At 43.4% G+C, this 22,178-nt stretch overlaps 1 protein-coding gene across 1 annotated transcript in view; it reads left to right on the top strand.

Annotated features, from left to right (window-relative positions):
- Fras1 (Fraser extracellular matrix complex subunit 1) overlaps positions 1 to 22,178 on the top strand; it is a 409,549-nt gene that overhangs the window by 309,951 nt on the left and 77,420 nt on the right. The window contains exons 34-42 of the mRNA XM_087908851.1: positions 565 to 702; positions 2,921 to 2,953; positions 5,835 to 5,966; positions 7,011 to 7,136; positions 9,397 to 9,644; positions 14,855 to 15,003; positions 15,195 to 15,357; positions 16,904 to 17,039; positions 21,971 to 22,161. Of these exons, the coding sequence (XP_087764977.1) occupies positions 565 to 702; positions 2,921 to 2,953; positions 5,835 to 5,966; positions 7,011 to 7,136; positions 9,397 to 9,644; positions 14,855 to 15,003; positions 15,195 to 15,357; positions 16,904 to 17,039; positions 21,971 to 22,161 (1,316 nt within the window). The remainder of the gene's footprint in view (positions 1 to 564; positions 703 to 2,920; positions 2,954 to 5,834; positions 5,967 to 7,010; positions 7,137 to 9,396; positions 9,645 to 14,854; positions 15,004 to 15,194; positions 15,358 to 16,903; positions 17,040 to 21,970; positions 22,162 to 22,178) is intronic.

Genomic DNA, 22,178 nt, shown 5'->3' with positions numbered 1-22,178 from the left:
CTCTCTCTCTGTCTCTCTCTCTGTCTCTCTCTCTGTCTCTCTCTGTCTCTCTCTCTCGCATATATTTATCCTTTTATCTATCATCTATCTTTCTGTGTGTACAGGTTATGTGTGTGTGCTCAGATGTATGCAAATGTGCATGCACACGTAGCTGTGGAGGCCAGTGGTAAGCATCAGGAGTCCTCCTCACTTGCTGTCCACCTTCTTAGTGGAACACTGTTTCCATCCGACCCTGGAAATCACCTAGGCTGGCTGACTAGCAAGCCCCAAGGGTTCTCTCTATCTCTGTCTCCCTGACACTGGCCTTAAAGATGTGTGCTATCACCCGTGGGTGCTGGGGAGTCAAAGCTTTCATTGCAAATGCTCTACTGGCTGAACCGTCTGGCTCCAGACCTGTCCGTTTCTTGAGTAACTTGACAGCAGTAGTGCAGGAAGAACAGCTCAGCAGCCAGTGCTCCTGAATGATAAAGACTCCCGTTCACGGTCAAGGGGCGGGGTTGGTGGACCTGGCCGTCCTGTCACCCAGAAGTTGCTTTCTATACTCATGAGTCTCTTCCTCCCCAGGTATCATTGAGCACAGAGACCGACCTCACTCTCCCATCCAGTATTTCACTCAGGAAGATATTAACCAGGGCAAAATCATGTACCGTCCTCCCGCTGCGGCCCCCCACCTCCAGGAGATCATGGCCTACTCCTTTGTTGGTAATGCTTTTTTTTTTCTCTGTCTCGAGGCACCCAAGTCTTTCTTAATCTTCATGGCTGGTTCTTCTCTTTCAAAAACTTATATACAGTTTGCTGACACTCTTTTCTTCCTACTTAACATAACTTGGAGCCTATCAGCCTGTCTGTGACTTGGCTCATGTCTGTCTTCCTTCATTGCTAATTCCCACCGTAGGCACACTTTCAGCCAACTTTGATTTAGTGGCTCAGGTATGTCAGTTACTGGTTGAGGGGTTGGAGATACAGTAGAAAACAAAATGAGTCATTGACCCTGCTCTTGGACTGAGTAGGGGCTCTGTATAGAAACTACTAAGTAAATAATCACAATAGTGAATATTTAGTAGCAGATTTGAGATGAGGTGCTCTGGGAAAAAGAGGAAGTATTCAGCGATAAAATCAAACCCAAAACTGATCCAGACTGAGGAGTTAAGAGGTGGCTGTCCTGGTAGCTATTGGCAAACTGGGACAGGTAGTAGCTAAATGCATGAGGGGATGCTCAGAGAGGATTCTGGGAGGAAGACAGTGTGCCTCCCAAGAGGCAGAGGCCTTGGAGAAAAGAAAATGTAACATGCTAGGGATTGCAAAAGAGGCAATGATATTCCTGTGATGTCCAGAATGTAGCAGAGTAGGCGGGGATAGGCCTGATGGGAGAGTAAGGGCAGAGTTTACACTCCACAGGAGCTCCTAAAGAGCTGCGTGTTTAACCCAAGACCGCGAGGAATCCTGGGGAAGTCAAAGCTGAGGGGAATGTTTTTCATGAGGACTCTTTCTCTACAGTGACATGAGCAAACTTGAGAAGGGCAGCAGGCTAGGACGCTGGTCCCCTGCGGACTGCAGTTTCTCAGGGGAGATCCATGCATGCATGGAGAATGCGCTTGATCAAGGATGCTGAGTCTACTGTGGACTGCGGTTCCTCAGGGGAGATCCATGCGTGCATGGAGAATGCGGGTGATCTTCCAGCTTGACCTCCAGGATTTGACAGAAGATGGTTTAAAACGTTTTGTTTTAAAAGCTTGAGTAGAAAAGCAAACTGATGGAACTTTTGTTCGTTTATTAAAGCCAGTGCACAACCTTCCACTGCAGCAGACTAGCCTAACACTGCCCGCCATCCCTTCCTCCCTCCCTCCCTACCTCCACAGCAGCAGACTAGCCTTAATGCTGCCTTCCATCTCTTCCTCCCTTGACCCCATAGTTAGCGCAGCGAGGAAGTAGTAGTTGTGATTCCCCACTCCCAAGTTCTGTGCCTTGGGTGATTCTGAAAATCTTGGTGTGCGTTTATTATAATATTTAAACTATGTGTATTATGCAACTTTATATATAGATATTACATTTATATCATAAATTTATTCAAACAGAGCAGCTGGTTATTTCTCTTAGGAAACTGAATGTGTATTAAATAATTATAAAGTTTCTTTTTGATTACGGTAAGTAAACATAAACTGATATTTGTCATTATTTAGTATGAATTCAATTGTCCAGAAAATGATTAACTCCTCAATTAGATTGAAAATCCCTAAGGGCAGACAGAGGCCCGTTCTCTGAGGAGTCCCCTTGGTATCTAGTAACTGGTTAACTAATAGCCCAAGAAAGTGTGCATGGTTCTCTAGCCCCTACTCTATAAGACCTACTTTGCAGGAAGCTTGGGTAATACTGAGATTAGAGAAAAATAAACTCTGTCAGCTGTGCTTAGAGTAATTTCCAGGTCTGCTAGACTCGTCTTAGTTCCACGAGTTGCTTTGGAGGGAGTAGAGCCATGTCCTGTCTAACCCGTGGGATAAATGCCTCAAGATAAATCTCTCACAGCCACAGCGTGTAAATCAGTGTCCAGACGTCACTCAGTTCTACAGTAGAACTGATCCCCCCCACACACTGTCAATGTTATATACCGCCCACATTCACCAGTTTGTAGGGGTTCTGCACTGATAAAATAGGATCTGAATGATTGTGTTATAAGTCACCCTAACCTCCGTGGCACCAAATTATTCCAGTATGAGTGTCCTTTTTATACTTAAAATTAATGCCAGCATCATTAAGTCCAACATTCCATGATCAGAGGACCTCCTAACTGCTCCTGAAACCAGATCAATTTCGACTTAAACACTGTTTACTCCCTAATGGCTACTCTATATTTTGTGCCTTCCCTGCCTCTCTCTGATCCCAAAATGTTCAATACACTGATTTTCCTCTCTTGCTCTTTTAGGTCTCCCAGAATCAGTGAAATTTTACTTTACAGGTAAAGACTTTACTCTCAGTTTTATTGGAAACTGGAATATATTCTTCCCTTTCAATCCTGCCTGTTTGTTTCCTAGAAGTTATGTTATCTAACCTATTAAGAATGCCCAATATTAATGTTATTTGAGCTCTAGTGGAACTTGTCTATTTATTGAAAAGAGACAGTAGTAGTTAAGGTCCCACAAACTGGAGTTCAGTCACTCTGGAAAGGTTTCCTAATACTCTTGTACATGGAAATTTATCCACAATGGAGATCATCATCATGATGTGTGTTCAGCTCCCAGGACAGCTGGTATGTGAGCATCCATGTGTCACGCCCAGCTAACATGTAGTAGTTCTATGCAGTCTTGAATAGCGCCATGTATTAAATGCCTTGCCTTTGGAGAGAAAAGTCGTTGAACCCAGAGCATGAATGAAAATGCTTCTAGAAGCACTTCTTTTTCAAATCAATTTACAACACTTGTCATCTTAGAAGTTACCATGGTTGTTGTTTCTAGCATTTTAAGCTAACAATCCTGCAAGGCTCATGTACTCTGGGAAAGAGCAAAGTAGCGTTTAATTCAAGTTCCTTACCTGCAATATGGAATGGTTTTGTGTTCTGAAATCTAAGGGTACGGTAGGTCATGGAAGCAAAGAATGTACCATGCCCCATCCTTTTAACCAGAAGGCTTGAGAGTCAACAGTTAACTTGCCCAGGACCCAAAGTTAAATGGCCCTTGAGCTTTCATAAGGTTGAAAGAATGGGCCTTGGACTGACCTTAAACTATCTTGTTTTCAGCCCCAGGATTCCTGTCTTTTGGGGGAGTCTGTTTTTTGGAGAAATGCTTTTATAATCTAGTAGGAAGACAAGCTGCCTCTTTGAAAGGAGATTTGTGGCAGAATTTTGTACTGGAGAGATCATGAACTAAAGCAGTGACCAACTCCAAACCTTGACCTTAACCCAAAGAATGAGGGTGAACAGCTCATTGTGGTACATCTGCTCAGACCAGAAAGCTAGTCAGTGCTCCTGACGTGGCTGGCCTTATGATACGCACAGACCCTCTATAGAGAGTTCTAGGCAAGAAACACATGTCAGGCAAATGGGGCCCGCAGGAAGTGTTTAATCCAAATAAGCAGTGTGACTGTTTCTCAGAGAAATCAGAAATACTCCTTAAGAGAGGGAAGATGTGCAATTCTTAATATTTTTATTGGCAGTTTTTGCATTTGCTTTTGAAACACTGCAACCATGTGACATGATTTCTAATTACATAATATTCTCTGGTAGATAGCTTCCTGCCTCTAAAGAGGCAAGGATGTGTTTGGTCACAGTGAACAGCTGTGTGATTGGGCCAAACTCTTGTAGTGTTAGACTTTGCTGTCTTTCACTATGTAGGGTTGTTGAAATCTCCCTGAGCCTTTTCTCTTTCAAAGTAAAACCAATGGAAGTAATAGCAAATATAACTGTAGTTTCACAATTATTTCTCTCTCTCTCTCTCTCTCTCTCTCTCTCTCTCTCTCTCTCTCTCTTTAAAACATAAGATTTCTATTGTACACTCTAGGGACCTCAAGAGAGTACTGAGCCCACTGAAATTGGCAGAAGAGTGTATGTGTGTCCACAAGCCTTCAAAGTCAAGACTCACCCTGTCTCTATCTTTGGTCATCCAAAGAGAAGGAGATTAAACACACACAAAGAAACAGTGGCAGCAGTTTTGACACTTCACTAAAATGACCAGGGCTGCAAACCCTTCACTCTCATGTGAAGGGGCTGCTGAGACCTTCCTATGATAGACGTGAATGGTGTCTTGTCTTGTAAAGCCACAGTCATTTAGATCTGTCTCCGGGACAGGGCAGACCTAAAGCAACCCTAGTCATCATTCCTGAACCATGCTTTACATTGTTTAAGAGGTCAAATTCCTGCCAACGTGCTGCCTTGTCCGAAAGAAAGAGGAGAAAAAAAAAACAAAACAAATACACACACACAAAATCCGGTTTCCTGTAACCACACCACCTGCAAATAAAACAGCTAACAGTACCGTTTTCCCAGTAGCCACGGTGGAGAGCACACTGATTCTTCCTGTACCCAACACTCCTGGGTTTAGTAGGGGATGGAGGGAGTGAGGAAAACCCAGAAATGAAAGTTAAGGGTTAAACAGTTCCACTCTCATTTTCTATGGAAGACGAGGATCCTCTTGGAAGGAGTTAAGCCAGGGAAACAGGATAAGGTCACTGCTGCGCAGTGGTGTCTCCTATTTATGGTCATGGACATAGCAACGGGGTAAAAATGTATCTGCTTACTTGCATACAAATGCTGCGAGAGACAGTCACTTCCAAAAAAGAGTGCTTAAAAGAAAGTATTTTTTCTGGCGTAATGAAGGAATAAAGTAGTCAGAGAACCTTTCCATAAATAAGAGTCTCTGCCAGTACCACTGGGGAACTTTATCTCTAGCACTCGCGAGGCTGAGACCAGGAATTCAAGGTCATACCTGGCTGTAGAGTGTTTGGAGGCCACAGTGAGCTGTGTGAGATCCTGCAGGGCACTCTCTGTTGTGTGTTTTTCAAGTGCTTATTTATGCTATTTCCCACCAACGAGCCTCAAAAATCACCCTTTGAGAATACCTTCTCAAAATAACTTTGACAAAAACTTTTTATTTGAATAAATAAAAATGTATAACCTTTTAGGAAAAAAAAACTAGCTTTGCCTTTGTGAACTCCCATCCTTTGTCTTATCCATAGAAAATGCCTTGGTAGAATTGTTCATTATTTTTCCTTCTTCCTACTTTCAAGCATCTCAGCAAGTTGCTGTTTGTGGGAATAGGGTAAAGGTGACCAGACTGTACGTTGATTTACATTTGCACGTGTGTGCTCAGTCACGTGAGTGTATGTGTATGTCTTTACTTTGCCAGTTTCTGACGGACAGCACACGAGTCCAGAGACGGCCCTCACCATTCACTTACTTGGCTCTGATCGTCAACCGCCAGCATTTCAGATCAGGGCTCCACTGCTGGAGGTTAGCCCTGGAGGCCGTACCTCTCTAGGTAAGAACTAGGACCTGAGGGAAGCCCTGGAAATCAGACTGTGTTGCAGCAACTGTGGGAACTTCTTGACAGCTGCCCAGAGCAGTGACCTCCTCTTCCAGAAGTGTGTTCAAATCCACTGCATCCACCCTCGTGCCCATTCCTATGCAAATCAAAACAGTACTAAGAGCAGAGAGGAGGAAATAGACCCTTCAGAGCCCAGCCTTGTGTGGAATTCTACCCAGAATTTATTTCCCAGCCTCCTTGAGTTTGATTTGTTATCCTTGCTACATATATCTGTTGCTACATAACAGAGCTGAGAAGAGAGGGAGCAGGTTTCAGCGACTGCTTCTGGTTTCTGTTTAAAACTGACTGATCGCAGTGACCTTCAGAAGCTGGGAGGAGCTGCCTGTCCCTCTAGTGCATGGTTTTATTTATTCCTAAGTGCGCTTATTCTTTTACAGTTTGTTTATTCTTTTACCAAGGGCATTCTGTTAGTGCTTTGTATTATGTACACTCTGTGGAACCATGTGTGTTTTCTACACGTGGCTTGTGTCCTGAAGCTAATTATGCCATTTCTACAATTTGGCCAAAAGTTATTTGGAAGCACTCGTATAAACAAGCCATAGAGATAACGTGAAAGTCGCTGCTTTCTTGATGGTTTTCTTGATGGCTGGAGCAGCCATCACAAAACCAGCACTTTCAGTAGATTTAGGAAAATCAGAGAAGTCAGATGAAAAGTGAGACCAGTTCGTGGGCTATTTCCGAAAGACACTGTTTAGGACAGACCTACCGATGGCCATTTGTGCTTGCCTTCATTTGTACGGGAGAAAAGAATGTTCTGAATTCTGAGCTACCCACTTGGAAGGGAACTTTTGAAAGAACCTGCTTACAGCTGGTGGATTGGCCCTGCTCATCTTCACTTATCTTACGCTCACTGTAATTGCGCCCTGCTTTATGCTTGCCGAGCACTCGCCGCTGGCTCCGCAGCCTGCCCTCTGGTTTTAATCTACTGAGAGCATGCAGTTGTCGCTGTAGCCCGGCCTCTCTCTCTCCTTCCTGCAGGCCTGCAGTTGGTAGTGAGCGATGCTCGGGTGGTGCCAGAAGAGCTCTTCTTCCAGCTGCAGAAGCCTCCACAGCATGGCTCGCTCCTCAAGTCCACGGCAGAGTCCTCGGGGCCCATGGCTGCAGGTAGATGCTTTCTCTGTGTCTGTCTGGCTTGTGTGACTTAGAAATGAAGTGAAATGCCTGTCGGGGATAAAGTAGGAGGAAAGATATTCTTGACCTAAGTGTCCTCTGTCCCCATCTGCCCCAGCCCATTCTAAAATCCATGAAGCTCTTTTCCTCAGTCTGTCGGTGAGATGGGATGTTGAGCTTCCACTTCACGTGGTTTGTTCACAAAGGTTAATATGATCTCTTAATTTCATATGTGAAATTACGGTATTTGTCTTTACGATATTTGTCCAGGATTCTGGTAGTGTTAGCTTTGTGTTTCTTCATCCATTAGGAAAAGGATATACTTTAAATTGATATCTAAACTGTGTAACAGTGTAGCGGGGCAGTCAGCTTTCCTAAAATGGTGTTTATTGCGCTTTTTCGGGTTGTAAATGCTACACACTGGAGCCAAACAGTTGGCTCAGCAGTTAAGAGCACTTGTTGCTCTTTCAGAGCACCCGAGGTTCAGTTCCCAGCAGCCACATGGTGGCCCACAGCCTTCTCTAATTCCATCCCCCAAAGACCCAAAGCACTCTCTGACACTCCAGGCACCAGGCACACCCATGGTGCACATCCACATCCACAGGGAAAACATTCGTGCACCCAAAATAGATCTAAAATAATTTTAAGGACATATTGATCCTATAGGGAGTATAGAAAAGCACACACACACACACACACACACACACACACACGCACGCACGCACACACACACACACAACCCAAATCTGTGTTTTATTTAAATAGTGAGCACTTACATAACAAAGTGAGTATTCTCCCTTCTAAAGTGGTTGTCCAGGAATACCGTATCTCACTTCCATGATCTGTGTTTTTTCAAATCCTCGAGAAGCCTACTTTTCAGAGATTTGGTGATACGTACTTCAGAATTTCCCTGATGGGAAAATCTTTGTCCATTTAGTGCAGATTAGAACTTTAATGCAGATTAAAGTTTTAGAGAAAAATGAATAGGCCCGTAGGGGTCACAAAGGCAATTGTTTTAGGGCAGTGATGAAGGGAGCATCCTAAGGACAGGAGGTGCACACAGACGCCATTATTCTGTTCCCAGTGTCACTCAGCCTGCACTTGTGACTGACGGATGACATCAGGAGGCATTTGTAAAGAGTTAATATCGGTTTTTAGGTGCAGGATCTACCAATGTTTGTGAAGTCATGCCCTTAGGGCATAGAAGGTAAATATAGAGATCAAGGAAATCCCTCAGTCTCAGCACTAAATCCATTAGTCTCAGCTAATCATCGTCATAGCAAGGAACCTCCAAAAGATGCAGCTGGGATGAACACCCCAGAAAACGATTTCCTCGGCTGTGTTCTGTGTAATCACATGTTGTGTAATCACGACAGCCCATGACTAGAGACATGATTCATTAAAGAAAAAAAAAGTTCCATGGCTCAAAAACTTTGAGTAACTTTGATATTGTGGATTAAATTTTTTTAAAATTACAATCAAATTTACAATTTAAGATGTAAATTTGAAGTGCCTTTAATTCCATTTTGTACAAACCTCTGTGATCATCCCAAAACTTCCCATCCTATCTGTTTTATCTATGACCTGTTTTATCATTATTTATGATGATGTTATAGATTAGTTCCCTGAGCTAGGAAGCTTGCACTTTAAGCATCAAGGAACAACTCCCACCCCACACTAGTGTTCAAAATGAGGCCCTGGACATGCTAAACAACTGCCCAATCACTGAACTCTCAAGTGAATTTTCACATTTTAATTTTAAAACACTTAAATGCACAAATTAAATCAGTGCCTCTGGTGGCTCAAAGAGTGCTGTCTCTTTTCTTAAGTCTTCCAGCAATGTTCAGTGCCCCAGTTTGATTCAGAGGGCAGTCAACAAGACTATAAGCATGTTCTTTGTTATTCTAGAACTGGGAGTGATGACTGTTCTCCCAGAGCCCGATTTTAGCTCATAATGGTTTAGAGCCTTAAAAAACAAAATATACCAGGGCTACCCCCTAGAGGGATTAGCTACCTTGTTAAATAGCTCTCACCTTGAGAAGTGTGGAGGGACAAGCTAACCCACCATCTCTCTGGGGTGACATAGAGGGAATGCAATGTTAGGTAAGCGGTTGAACTAAGTAACTTCCGAGTCCCAGAGTATATGATTCGGCGTGCACTTTGAAATCGGGAGAACAGAGGGACTGACTGAATAGGAAGTGTGATTCCCAGAAGTCACTGGCTTTACACGTTGGCTTTGTTTTCTTCTTGGAAGGTGACACCTTCACATATGATGAAGTTGAGAGAAATGCCCTGCAGTACGTACATGATGGGTCCTCTGCTTGGGAGGACAGTATGGAGATCTCAGTCACGGACGGCCTGACTGTGACAACTTCAGAAGTAAAAGTGGAGGTGTCCCTGTCAGAGAACCGAGGGCCTCGGCTAGCCCCTGGTTCCTCCCTGAGCATGACTGTTGCCAGTCAACGGACGGCCATAATCACCAGGGCAAACCTTGCCTATGTGGTGAGTTCTGACATTCACTCTCTAGCTCTCTGTACTTCTGACTGGGCACCCAGGAAGCTGCACGTGGCTGGGTACTTGAGACAACAGACTCTTCTCTTAGCATCCCTGCTAAGAGTCGTACTTCACACCCTGGCCTCACCCAGCATCTCAGCAGTAGACAAGTGAATGCACATCTCTGATGGGGGCTGGGGAGATGGCTCAGTGGCTAATGCGCTTGCAGTACGAGTGTGAAGACTGGAGCTCAGATCTTCAAGACCCGTGTAAGAGCCATGTAGACCCAACAGCCAGCCTGGGGTCTCAGCATTCAGGAGAAAGAGGAGCTCCTAGATAAGCTGAGTCAGCATGGTTGGTCTAACAAGAGACCTTGCCTCAAATGATCAAGAAAGCCACCAGGCGTCGTATCTGATCTCCACATGTTTGTGTACATACACGTGAACATACATACACATGCATCTACACCGCAGACACACACAAAAATGAAGGAAAAACTTAGGATGAAAATACTTGTACTCCCAAGGGCTTGTGACCGTCAACATGCAACAACTCCTTGACATAAAAGCTTCAGGTTCGTTGTTTTCGGTGTGGAGGGCAAAAGGTCTACTGGAAATTTTGGGAAAAGAGCAGTTGTCTGGTTAACGATGAAGAAGTCATGGCTGGGCCTGACTTACTGAGAGAAAGCTTTCTTTAGCTTGCTCTTGTCCAGTCCAGACAGAGTACAAGCCCTGCCCTCCACCCTTTGGTGGTGCCTCTCTCTGTAGATTTCCTAGACCAGCCTATTGGCCTGAAAGCCACGCCCTGCCCTAAGAGAAGGAGAGCGGTTGAGGAGAAGGGGAGAACCAAGGACGCTGGGGATTTCCCCTGTGTCTGGCTCAAGTTTGATTAAGTGATCTTGGTAATTAAACTCATCTGCCTTCTTTGATTCTGCATCTGGGGCAAAGGATAATAAGGACAGTTAATTTTATTTTGCAGTTACATATGTTGTAAAGAGATGACTACTGTCTATATAAGCATAATGATGATTAGTTGTTATGCTTTGAAAGGAAGGATAATTATTTGAATGGTAATCATTCTTAGTATTGAATTCTTCCTTCACTGGCCTCAAAATTACAGTGAACAGCCTATCCCTACCCCTCATTTTTAAACACTGTATGGTTTCAGTTATCCTTTTTGCCGGGCAATGGTGGTACATGCTTTTAATCCCAGCGTTTAGGAGGCAGAGTCAGGCAGATCTTTTTGAGTTCAAGGCCAACCAGGTCTACAATGTGATCTCCATGTCAGCCACTACTACACAGAGAAACCTGTCTTGAGAAACGAAACACAACATAAAAAGAGTTGTCCTTTTCTGAGCTGAAGAATCTCACTGTAAGGTTCAATTCCGAACAGTAGGCCTTGGATGAGGTCCTGCAGACTGTTTCCTCCTTTAAATCGTCTTTTCCTAAAGGATGTGAAACTGAGCACCACTTGATTCCCCTTGAGGGTGCGCTATGGTTTCAGCAAAGTTCCGACGGTGTTTAATTGGCCGATTATTTTTCATCCTATGTTATGGTTCCTTGATCCTGGGAAAGTCATGAATTTGTAAAAATGTATGAATTCGGATTTAATCGATAGATCACCAGTCTTGAAAAATGTTTGACAGACCAAAATAGCTCTCCAGGAGCAGCGCCTGCCCATTAACCACACATTACGAGCTGTACATGAGAATGTGAGCTCTTTGGCAACTGAACGTATATTTTCAAAAATTGATTGAATGTGAATTTACCCACCAGAGCAAAAAGATTTCAGGGAACTCTTCTAGGCTGCTAAAAGTACAGGCACTGGTAGGCTACATACAACTATTCCCTGGGTTGTACAGTATGAAAAAAAAGTCCTGAAATACTGAAGATTTTGGTAATGGAAAAGCTATTTAGAATGGTGGTCATAAGTGGACAGAGTACAGAGAGAAGAACAGCCGAGTCTCCTCATTGTTAGAGTGTGGGCACCAGGAAGAAGATGAGAGGGTGGTGGAATATGCCAAGGCAAAAGTGGGACCCGGCCATGGTTCCTCTATAAGGCGACTTTATTGTTCAATCTTAGACAAGGTCGCAGACTAGCTATATAACCAAGGATGAGCTTGAACATCTGATCATTTCCTGCTTCGACTTTCCAAGTGCTGGGGTTACCACATTGTCTGTATCCACAGCTGTAGGCACTACGGGGGATCAGGACTTCATACATGCTAGTCAAACACTCCGCCAAATAAAACACACACACACACACACACGAGTTTCCTTAGTGTGTATGGGTTCTGGAGTTTGAACTGATGTTTTAATTCCATCTTGCCTCTTTAAATAGAGTGGCCATTGGCAAGTTGTTTAAAAACTTTTGCCTCACTTTCTTGTTGGTAATATGAAAACTGCAATATTAAATATTGCTGTAATATTAAAATGCGGATAGCATTTCTATATACCGTCCAAAACAGAAAAAATTCAAAATAGGATATGTTAATCTTATTACATACCATGTAGCTGGGAATCAATTTTAACAAAATACATGTAACTTCCAGGGAAAATAGAAGTAATAACCAGCAATGTAGAAAACCCAAATGAATTACCTGAAAAAGAAATAAAAGAAGAGGAGGAAACAGGGAGAGAGGGGGAGTCAATCATGGTGGTCCACACTTCTGATCTCAGCACTTAGAATTCTCAAAAGGAGAAAAGGAGGCTCTCACATTTGAAGTCAGCCTGCACTACATTTTTTTTTAAAAAAAGGTGTCTCCAAAATATAAAAAGAAAGAAATTTAAAGAAATCTCCAAACACCTAGACTATTTGATTTGGTAATATTCAAACCATATTTAAACATTGAAATTGGGAATGGTGGTGCACACCTTTGTTCCCAGCCCTTGCAAGGCATAGACAGAGTTTGAGGCTAGCCTGGTCTGCAGAGCATGTTACAAGATAGCTAGGACTACACAGACAAACCCTGTCTTGAAAAACCAAATTAATAGTAATAAAGAAAGACAAAAACAAAATTAAGAGTGACTCAAGGGTCCAAGGGCAGGATAAAAGAAGTATTGTAAGTTAATTGTTGTGTGTGTGTGTGTGTGTGTGTGTGTGTGTGTGTGTTCCTGTGTGTTTGTGTGCATGTGTAGATCTGTGTGAGCATGTGGGTTTCTCTCTTTTTATTTGAGACAGTGTCTGTCACTCACCTAGGACTCTCCGAGTCGACTAGGCTGACTGGCCAGTGAGCCTCAGGTCTCTGCCTGCACACCTCTTCAGCACTGAGATTACAAGCATGTGCCACCAAATCTGGCTTTCTCTAATGTAGGTTCCAGGGATCAAACTCAGGAGGTCACAAAGCAAGCACTTTCCCGACTAAACTATCTTCCCAACCCTTGAATTAATTGTTATCTAATTTTCATGGATACATATGAGCTAAATAATTATTTATATTCACTATGGCTACATATCACGTGTCAATTTTTTTAGAATGAATAAGAAGAATAAAATAAAAATACAAATTCATCCAGAGAGAACATGAAGGTCATTGGACAGGGAAATTACATGAGAAGAGGATCTGTTTTCTTAGGCATTTTGATGAACGCACTCTCTCTTGGCTGGCCCTAATATGGTGATTTTTTTTTTTAAAAAAATTATGACAAGGTATTTTCAGAAGAAGAAAACAATAACTGATTTCTCACGTTTGAAACTCAGAAAGTTTTTTTTAATATTTATTTATTATGTATACAATATTCTGTCTGTGTGTGTGCCTGCAGGCCAGAAGAGGGCACCAGACCCCATTACAGATGGTTGTGAGCCACCATGTGGTTGCTGGGAATTGAACTCAGGACCTTTGGAAGAGCAGGCAGTGCTCTTAACCGCTGAGCCATCTCTCCAGCCCCTGAAACTGAGAAAGTTTTTGAGAATTGGAGTATAATAAGATAATGCCTGGCCCAGAGTAAGCATCTCTTTGCCGGATTTGCCAGTGTTTGAGACAGATGCTTTTTATTCCCGCTAAGAATCAGGTACCCTATCCTTGTCATTCTCACATCTCAGAAGAGGGCACCAGAAAATTCTCCGTAGTCCTTTGAAGGTCTGTCTCAGTGAGAACTCACAGGAATAGTAGGCCGTAACTTTTTGGAATCCAGTATTTTCTATTTGACCCCCCACATGGAGAAAGGAGAAAACAGTAAGATTATACATTTAGAAGAAGTTTTCTGAAGTCTACCTGCCTCTCTATGCTCCTGTTCCCTTCTGGGCCAGTGTCAGGTGAGCTGAGGCAATTCTGAGATCTTGCACTGTGGGTTCTAACTGCTCATTGAAAGAAAGCTGGCCCGCCTTGTATTTGTTCTCATTTCCTTTCCATCCCCACTAGCTGCACGGCGTAGCCAGGAAAACTTGCATTTGACAGTAAAATGGATCATGCCGTGTTTGTTTTCATTGTTGCTGCCGTGGACCAGAGTGCCCCCATTTTCATTTAACTCCTCTAAAAGGCAGATGGACCACGGAGACTCCAAAATGGCATCGCTTGCCTTCTAGACATTTTCAAAAATTATTCTTGAAGAAAGAGGAAATTGTTAATGAAGATATTCTATTGTTGCCCGTGCAGACAAACAGAAAGCTGATCTTGTTTCTCAATAAGCCATCGAGGAGAAGAAAATGTTCTCTATTAAGATTAAGTGGCCTAGGAAGCGAGGAGCCATTAATTCAGTTCTCGTTGAAGGAAATTCACAAGACCTCCTAAATTCTTTTGTTAATCCAAGTTTTTGTCACATTGATATTACTTGAAGTGAATCATTGGCTAAGCAGATTCTGTTTCATAGAGTTTTGTCATTGTAGAGTGTCTTATATACAATAACAGAATTTTGGATATTTCTAAAATGCCAAGTGTTCTTAGAAACTGCAGGGGAAGCCTTCTCCTGTGTTTATAGAATGACGAGTTAGAGCTGGCCATCTTCTCATCTGTACTGTGTACATGTAATAAAAATGAACCTCACAGAAGCAATAGACCATCTTTTGTTTCACTCCCTATACCATAAGCACATTCTGCACTGTTACCTTGAGTTATCCTTCCAAGAAGACATTATACCAGAGGCCTTTGAAGACGGATAAATACTGAGCTTTCATGGAGTTGGGAGAGGTCTTATGACAGGGGGCCGCTGCCTTTAGCATAGGAGACAGTAAGCCCCTGTGGGTCTCTGCATTCATGTCCTGACTCATGTTTGCCTGATTAGGACGATTCTTCCCCTGACGCAGAGATCTGGATTCAGCTAAGTTCTCTGCCCATATACGGCGTGCTCTTAAAGACTTCGGGACCTGATGTGGAGGAGCTCTCAGAAGATTCCAATTTCACCATGGAGGACATCAACAGCAAGAACATTAGGTACATCAGCGCTGCAGATTCTTTGAAAGGGTTTTTAAGCAGTGTAGGTAGCAGCTGCCTGTAACTCCTTCAAAGAATGCCTTGTTCCCGATCTTGTTTTTTATTTTGTTTTGTTTTGTTTTGTTTTATGTTACAATCCTTTCACTCCACTTGTCAGGGTGGCTCAACCTGTATTCTCCCGTGTCCTACAGATACTCAGCTGTGTTCGAGACGGAAGAGCATGTGGTTATGGATGGCTTCCACTTCTCTGTGTCAGACATGGACGACAACCGTGTGGACAACCAGGTCTTTACCATCACGGTCACTCCTGCCAAGAGTCCACCACACATCATTGCTTTTGCTGACCTTATCACGGTAAACAGTTCTCAGATCAATAGATACCCAGGGCTTGGGAGAGCTAGGATCCTTGGTGATGTAGCTAAAGGATTTCTGCCAAGATGAGCTGCCAAACTCTTCCCCCAAAGTATCTGGGGGATCTGCAGTGATAGCAGACCATCTGTGGCTGTCATTGTAAACTTATTGTAAAAGAAAAAAAATTATATGCAAAAGATCAAATTATTATATTCACATGAGTTAGTCAAAACATGCATACACATGTGCATGCTAGAGAGTATATTATATACATATATATATACACACACATATAGATATATAAAAACAATACTAGATATTGTTGGCAATGGGGATAAAACAGAAGTCGAATACACTTTTGAGGATCTTAGTTGGTCACAACTAAAACATGGAAAGCTGACCCCACATAAATCAAGCCAAGATTTATTATTATTAACAAGATTAAAAATCCTATGTGTGAGAGGCAATATAACACGTGTCTATCACTGACGTTTTCAGCCGAGGGCCTGTACTGGCTTTGTTAGGTACTAGCAGGCTGGCTTTGCAACAGGTACTTAATTCTTTCTAGCCTCCGTTTCTTCCTTAAATACTACAGTGTCTACTACATAAAGGATTTCTCTGGTGATTAAATAAAATAGCCGGCATCTCTCCTAGCACAGTACCTGGTGCACAGCAGGGGAGTCCTGAACACTCATTCATTTTCTTCCCCTGCCTCACATATGAACTATCATGCCCCAAGCCTAGGCATTTCCTGCTTCTAGCAAGGACTTTAATATTCATGAAACTCAGAATCATTTGTAGACAGTTGTGATATCATCCTTATTTTTTCTTTTCTACAACTTGGGGAAGTAACTTGGGCCACCTCAATCCGAGAGTCCCATTTTTGTAATTTATGAAGCAGCCTACATCCAGCCAAGAGTTCAGAGTAAAATGCCTTGACCATTTGCATCAGGTCAGCAAAAAGCATCAGGGCCAAACTGTAGCGTTCGGGCACAGAACCGGGCCCCAGAAGAAAAGGTTAGTTCCAGCAAGTGCTTGCACCTATGCTGATTTATTTCCTTCTTTGATGTTAAGGTCTGCGTTGACTTTCAGGTGTAGCTAGTCTTTATTCCTACATCCCAATAAATATACAATATGAAGGAATAAATGGGATTTTTCTTCTGGGTGGTAACACCTGTAGGACAGTCAACCTCGGGAATGTGAAGGAGGCTCTATCTATCACTCTCCAGTTATGCTCTGTAGAATTCTGATGCCCCAGGAAGGCGGCTCTCCTGCCCGGAAGCTTGTTGAGATGGTTAGTTAGAACCGGTCAGAACTGCCTTATCACCAGAGCCATCACCAAATGAAGTGCCATTTTGAGAAGAGACACAGCGCCGAGGTATCCGAGTGCATCTTGAGGAGGGGCTGAAAGCTTTGCCTGGCTTTGGCAGCAGGCTTGTTCCTCACTTGCAGAGATCCGCCTCCCACCGAAGTGGACCTGGTGCTAGCTGGTCACCACAGGCCACCCCTGTCCCTGCAGCCCTCCACCCTCCTTTCCTGTCTTCCTCAGGTCGATGAGGGCGGTAGAGCACCACTCTCCCTCCACCATTTCTTCGCCACTGATGACCACGACAACCTTCATGGTGATGCTGTCATTAAACTAAGTGCCCTGCCCAAGTACGGCTGCATTGAGAACACAGGAACAGGTAACCGTAGCGGCTTTGCTGGAGAATGATTGAAGGGCTGGAAACAGGGGGTGGGAGATATTCTAATTAAACCTGGACATGGGGAATTAAAATGTGAAAGACCCATTTCAAGAAAATGGAAGAAAAGACTTCTTTTATTAGAAAAAGAAAAAGGTTACTTTGCATATTCTGTATGCTTTGCATTTTGTGCAACAAAGATACATTAATAAAAAAACAGATAACCCTGTCCACCTTCTTATTGACTTGTATCCTACCAGAGAGAAAGGACTGAGTGGGGAGATAGCATGCTAGAAGGCTCATAAATGTAGGAGAAACTGAAGAGTAAAGGTATTTGGAGTGTGAGCTATGTGGCTGAGGGGCTCACAAGTTGTGTTCAGAATTAGGGGTCAAGATAATAAAGATCCCTGTTCTCTTCCGCAGTTCCGATGAACTACAGCTTGCGTCTGCTCCTTCTATGGAGGTGACAGAAATGGAAACGCATGCTGTCTATCTTTGACACCCACTTCCCCATCCTCCCTCCCTTCTCCCATCTGCCCTAGACCCGCTGCAGGTTATCACACAAGGAGAGGCAAAGGCATGTGCCGTCCACAGGCCCCCTGAGACCCACTGTGACTGGCAGCCGAGACAGCTCCTGCCAGTGTCTGAGCTGCTGCGTCTGCAGCGAGAGTCCCAAGTGAACAGGTGCCAGCGCTAGACTCTAATTGGCAGGCAGCTAGCAGCTTCTACAGTCCGACCATTGACTGCAGGTGTCAGTGGCCAGCGTGGTGCCTGCCACTTAGCCTGGTAAACCGGAAGCTCATTTAGAATGGTCATGTTTTCCCATCAAAAGTCTTGGATCTTTTCTCTCTCTGGTCTTTCCATATGTGCGTGCAGATTTGCTTATTGCCTAACTAAGCTCCTTTCGACAAGTGTTTGTGCTCGAGACAATGTTAACATGAGTGACATTGACCCTGCCTGGAGTAGGGGACAGCTAGCCCCATGAATGCGATGATAAATGACACGAATAGGAACCAGGTGCTGAGGGTAGAGAACAAAGCAATTGCTTCTGCATGGGAAGGCGGAGAAGCCCCAGGGTCAAGAGGTCGTCATGGGCTGAGACAAGCGTGTGGGTGAGGTGGGCGATCATGAAAGGCTTTGCCCTCACCACCTTTCCTCTCCATGTGGGATTCCCCGGAAGCCCTTGTAGCACAATTTGACATTTAACTGAAGCACACCAGGTAGCAGATAGCCACACTGGGGTCTAGAAGTCACAGTTCTGGCAAGTCTCAACCACTCGAGAAAGTGATTCTCAAAGTTTTGTGTATGTTATTATTATCTGAATGGACTGTGAAAACACGGTCTCTCGGGCAGAGCCCCAGAATTCCTGTTGAAGAGGTTGGTGTAACCCATAAACTAACATCTTTTGTCACCCCCATGTGTGGCAGACATGGCTGCTGGTCCTAGCGCTTGTTCGTCCCGGCCCAGGCTAGCTTAGACTTGAAATAATCACACAGAAACTGTATTAATTAAATCACTGTTTGGCCCATTAGCTCTAGTTTCCTATTGGCTAACTCTTATACTAATTTAACCCATTTCTATTAATCTGTGTATTGCCATGTGGCAGTGCTTACCAGGTAAAATTCCCAGCGTCTGTCTCCAGCAGATCCATGGCATCTCTCTGACTCTACCTCCTTTCTCCCAGCAAGTCTTTTAGTTTTCCCTGCCTACCTAAGATCTTCCCTATCAACAGGCCAAGGCAGTTTCTTTATTCATTAACCAATTAAAGCAGCACATGGACAGAAGAACCTCCCACACCATTTTCCCTTTTCTGTTTAAACAAAAAGGAAGGCTTTAACTTTAACATAGTAAAATTACATATAACAAAATAGGTATCAAGCAAGAATTACAGTTACAATATTTATATTTAATTTATCTTTTATCATAGCTAAGGAAAACTTTATCTATTCTTCAACTCCATCAAAGACTCCAGAAGGATATAATATTACCTAAGTAAACAGGAAATGCATTGTAAGCAACTTTAAAAATTCTAGAATTGATAGAGACATCTCGCTGCCTGGACAGGCACCCAGAGTTCTTCTGTGCTGTTGGGGCATTCATCTTCAATCTACTAGAATTGCTAAGAGACTCTTTGTCCTCTAGTGGCATGGGTATGAACCTAAGGGGAGGCAAGATACTCAAGGGCACAAAATAGTTGCCCAGTTTACATCAACCAAAGATGCTGCCCTTTCCTCCGTGGAGGAAGCCCAGTAAGCACAGTTTTGAACTGTTTTGTTTCCTGAAGAAACCAGATACCTAAATGTAATTCCAGCCCACTGGTACATATTTTTAAGTCTGGTGAAAGCAGCTTTTACTTTTTTACTAAGCAGGAGGGAAGACAGAGGGACGGCAGTGTTGGGAGTGAAAGCTAATGGCATAAAATCTAAATTCTTTCAGGACTGGCCTGATCAGGGCAAGACCCCCTGAGTCACTCTGGGGACATCTGTCTTCTAGTGCTGAGGAAAGCAGGTGTCCAAGATGACAGGCACACTCACCAGGGGCTGTTTAATTTGTACCTAGGACATTCTGCTGAGGAAGGCAGGGAACACACATCAATGATGTACAGTAAAAATAGAAAGTGCAGCTTTCAAACTTGGAACGACTGGTGCTTACAACTTCGTGTCTGGTTCCCTTGATGGCCAACTAACACTCCAACAATTTTAAAACAAGACTTATTTTATTCTGTATATTTCAAGGTTATCATTTACTGAGGTTTTCCTTGACCCAGATAACAAAGCCACACTTCCCAGTTTCTAAGGATCAATGAGCAGAGAAAGTAAAATTTGGAGGCATTCTCAGCAGTTGGTTCTGGAAACCCTAATCTCATGTCGCAGGGATTAATGAGTCACTGGCTGCCTGGGTCTCTCTCAGCTTCAATTTTCTTTCTTTTCTTTCAAACAAGTTGTGAAAAACAAACCAACAAAAGACATTTCAGCCCTTGTCTGTGCATCGGGTACCAACAGATGGCACCGTCTAGAGTCGGGAAGTTAATGGCCTTTTTAGAATCTGGTGTTTGGAAAGTATCATAGAGGAGGGAGAGGAAGCCTTTTTTGTTTCCCTCTGAAACACCTCTACTTTGGAAATGTGTCTGTGTGGTTTCTTTGTCTCCACTCTAGAAGACTATGGTAGCAAGTTAAAAACCAATCAATTAGAAGAACCTGGCTAGAACCAAATACAGGCCAAGCCTGTTCATCATTTGAACATTGCTTACTCTTCCTCTTGGCCTTTTGTAGCCTTTGTTTTTAGGTGAGAAGCGGGAGCAGGAAACAGCAAAGCCCAGAACTTTGAAAAGTGCCGCATGAGGGTCTCACTTCCCAAATGTACCCGTTGATCAACTTTCAGTTACTGTGACACACACCCGCAATAAGTCAGCTTCTAGAGACAGGTTTGCTTTACTCCTGAGGTCAAGGGTAGCAGTCCATCATCAGCTGGACCCTCGCTGTGATGATTCACCTTGACTAAAATGGCATAGTAGAACAAAACTCTTTTCTTAAGCCCAGGATGTAAAAGAAGAGAAAGAATTGAATTAATGGATGGTCCTAGCACCCCCCTCAAGGACCTCTAGTGAGTCTAAGACCTCCCACTTAATTCTGTAACCTGAAGGTTTTGCACCACAGACTGGAGACTAACACATGGTCTTTGGGGCAACGCACCCAAACTATAGCAGCACTTTCTCCCTGAAAAGGACCTGAATACTTTCATGTCTGAAGGTTCCTGAGTGTCATGGCATCTGCATGATCTCTGGGCAGTCAGTAGCTCTGGCATACTATCCTGTGAGCTGGGTTCCTACTGATGTATAGCTTCCTCCAAGAAACTGGGAGATCGCCCCTGGAACGAGGGAAAGAGTGTTGTTGACGTCATAGCTGCTCTACCCTTCACCTCGGCAGCAGTGGCTTCCTTCGCAAGTCCACAGGGCTGCGTCTGTCAGCATCCCAGCTGCCACTCTAAGAGAAAGAAAGGTTACAAGGGTTAGGGGGACTCACATTCTCACTGGTTTGTCCCCTGGTACATCGCCCCTTACTCAGGCAGTAACCCTGATTAAATGAGGTCTCTCTCCCTCAATCGCTCTTTAAAAACAAAACCAACAACCACAAAAAAAAAACCTACATGAAAGTAGGGGGACACTTGAAAAGAAGGAATTAGGTGGGAAGGGGAAGGATGGGAGGGATAATGGGAGAACTTTGATCCAAGATTATACATACATGCATATATATATATATATACATGATTATATATACACACATTATATTATACATGCATAGATGTATACATATACACATATTTGATTACCTGTGTATGCAAATATTATTTCTATATTATACATGCATGCATTACATATATACAGATATATACATACATAAATATACACATGAAATTGTTAAATAAAAGCTTAAAACAAGAAACTTGAAAGTCAAGTGGAAATGCGCTGGAGGAGAGGTTCTAAATAGAATGGGCCATAGTCAACTTTCCTTATATAGAGAAATTGTTGACACTTGAAAGATAAACCAGACAGAGTGGTTTTGAAGCTGCTGAAGTTTACATTAGAACACTGGCTATCGTCTTGCTGTCTACTCTCCCCAATGTGTGATATAAATGATTAGAAAGAAAGCAGATTCCATGCTATGTAAACGTTAAACAACGGAGTGGTTTCAGGTGCGTCATCTCACCTGATTCCCTGTAGAGACAGCAAGACTGGTACTATCTGTTCACAGGTCGACGATGGTCCTGGAAACACTACCCAACCTAAGCCTTCCAGGTTCTGGGCTTCAGCTCTGTCCTATCTCTGCCCAGTCATTCTTTTATCCCATGTTAATAACGACGTCTTCTTTTCTAAATCAGCCCAGCGTTGGGGTACTCATCAGCTGAGGAAAATATTTTCTCTTGATGTTATGTAGGGGATCGCTTTGGTCCAGGAGCTACCAGTGCTCCAGAGGCATCGTTCCCTATTCAGGATGTCCTGGAAAACTACATCTACTACTTCCAGAGTGTTCATGAAAGCATTGAGCCGACCCATGATGTGTTTAGCTTTTATGTGAGCGATGGAAGCAGTCGTTCTGAGATTCACAGCATCAATATTACCATTGAGGTAAGGATTTTAGCCAT

This window comes from Myodes glareolus, chromosome 8 (assembly GCF_982192425.1).
Source record: "Myodes glareolus chromosome 8, mMyoGla1.1, whole genome shotgun sequence".
Classification (NCBI taxonomy): Eukaryota; Metazoa; Chordata; class Mammalia; order Rodentia; family Cricetidae; genus Myodes; species Myodes glareolus.
This window is presented reverse-complemented; position numbering and strand designations above follow the sequence as displayed.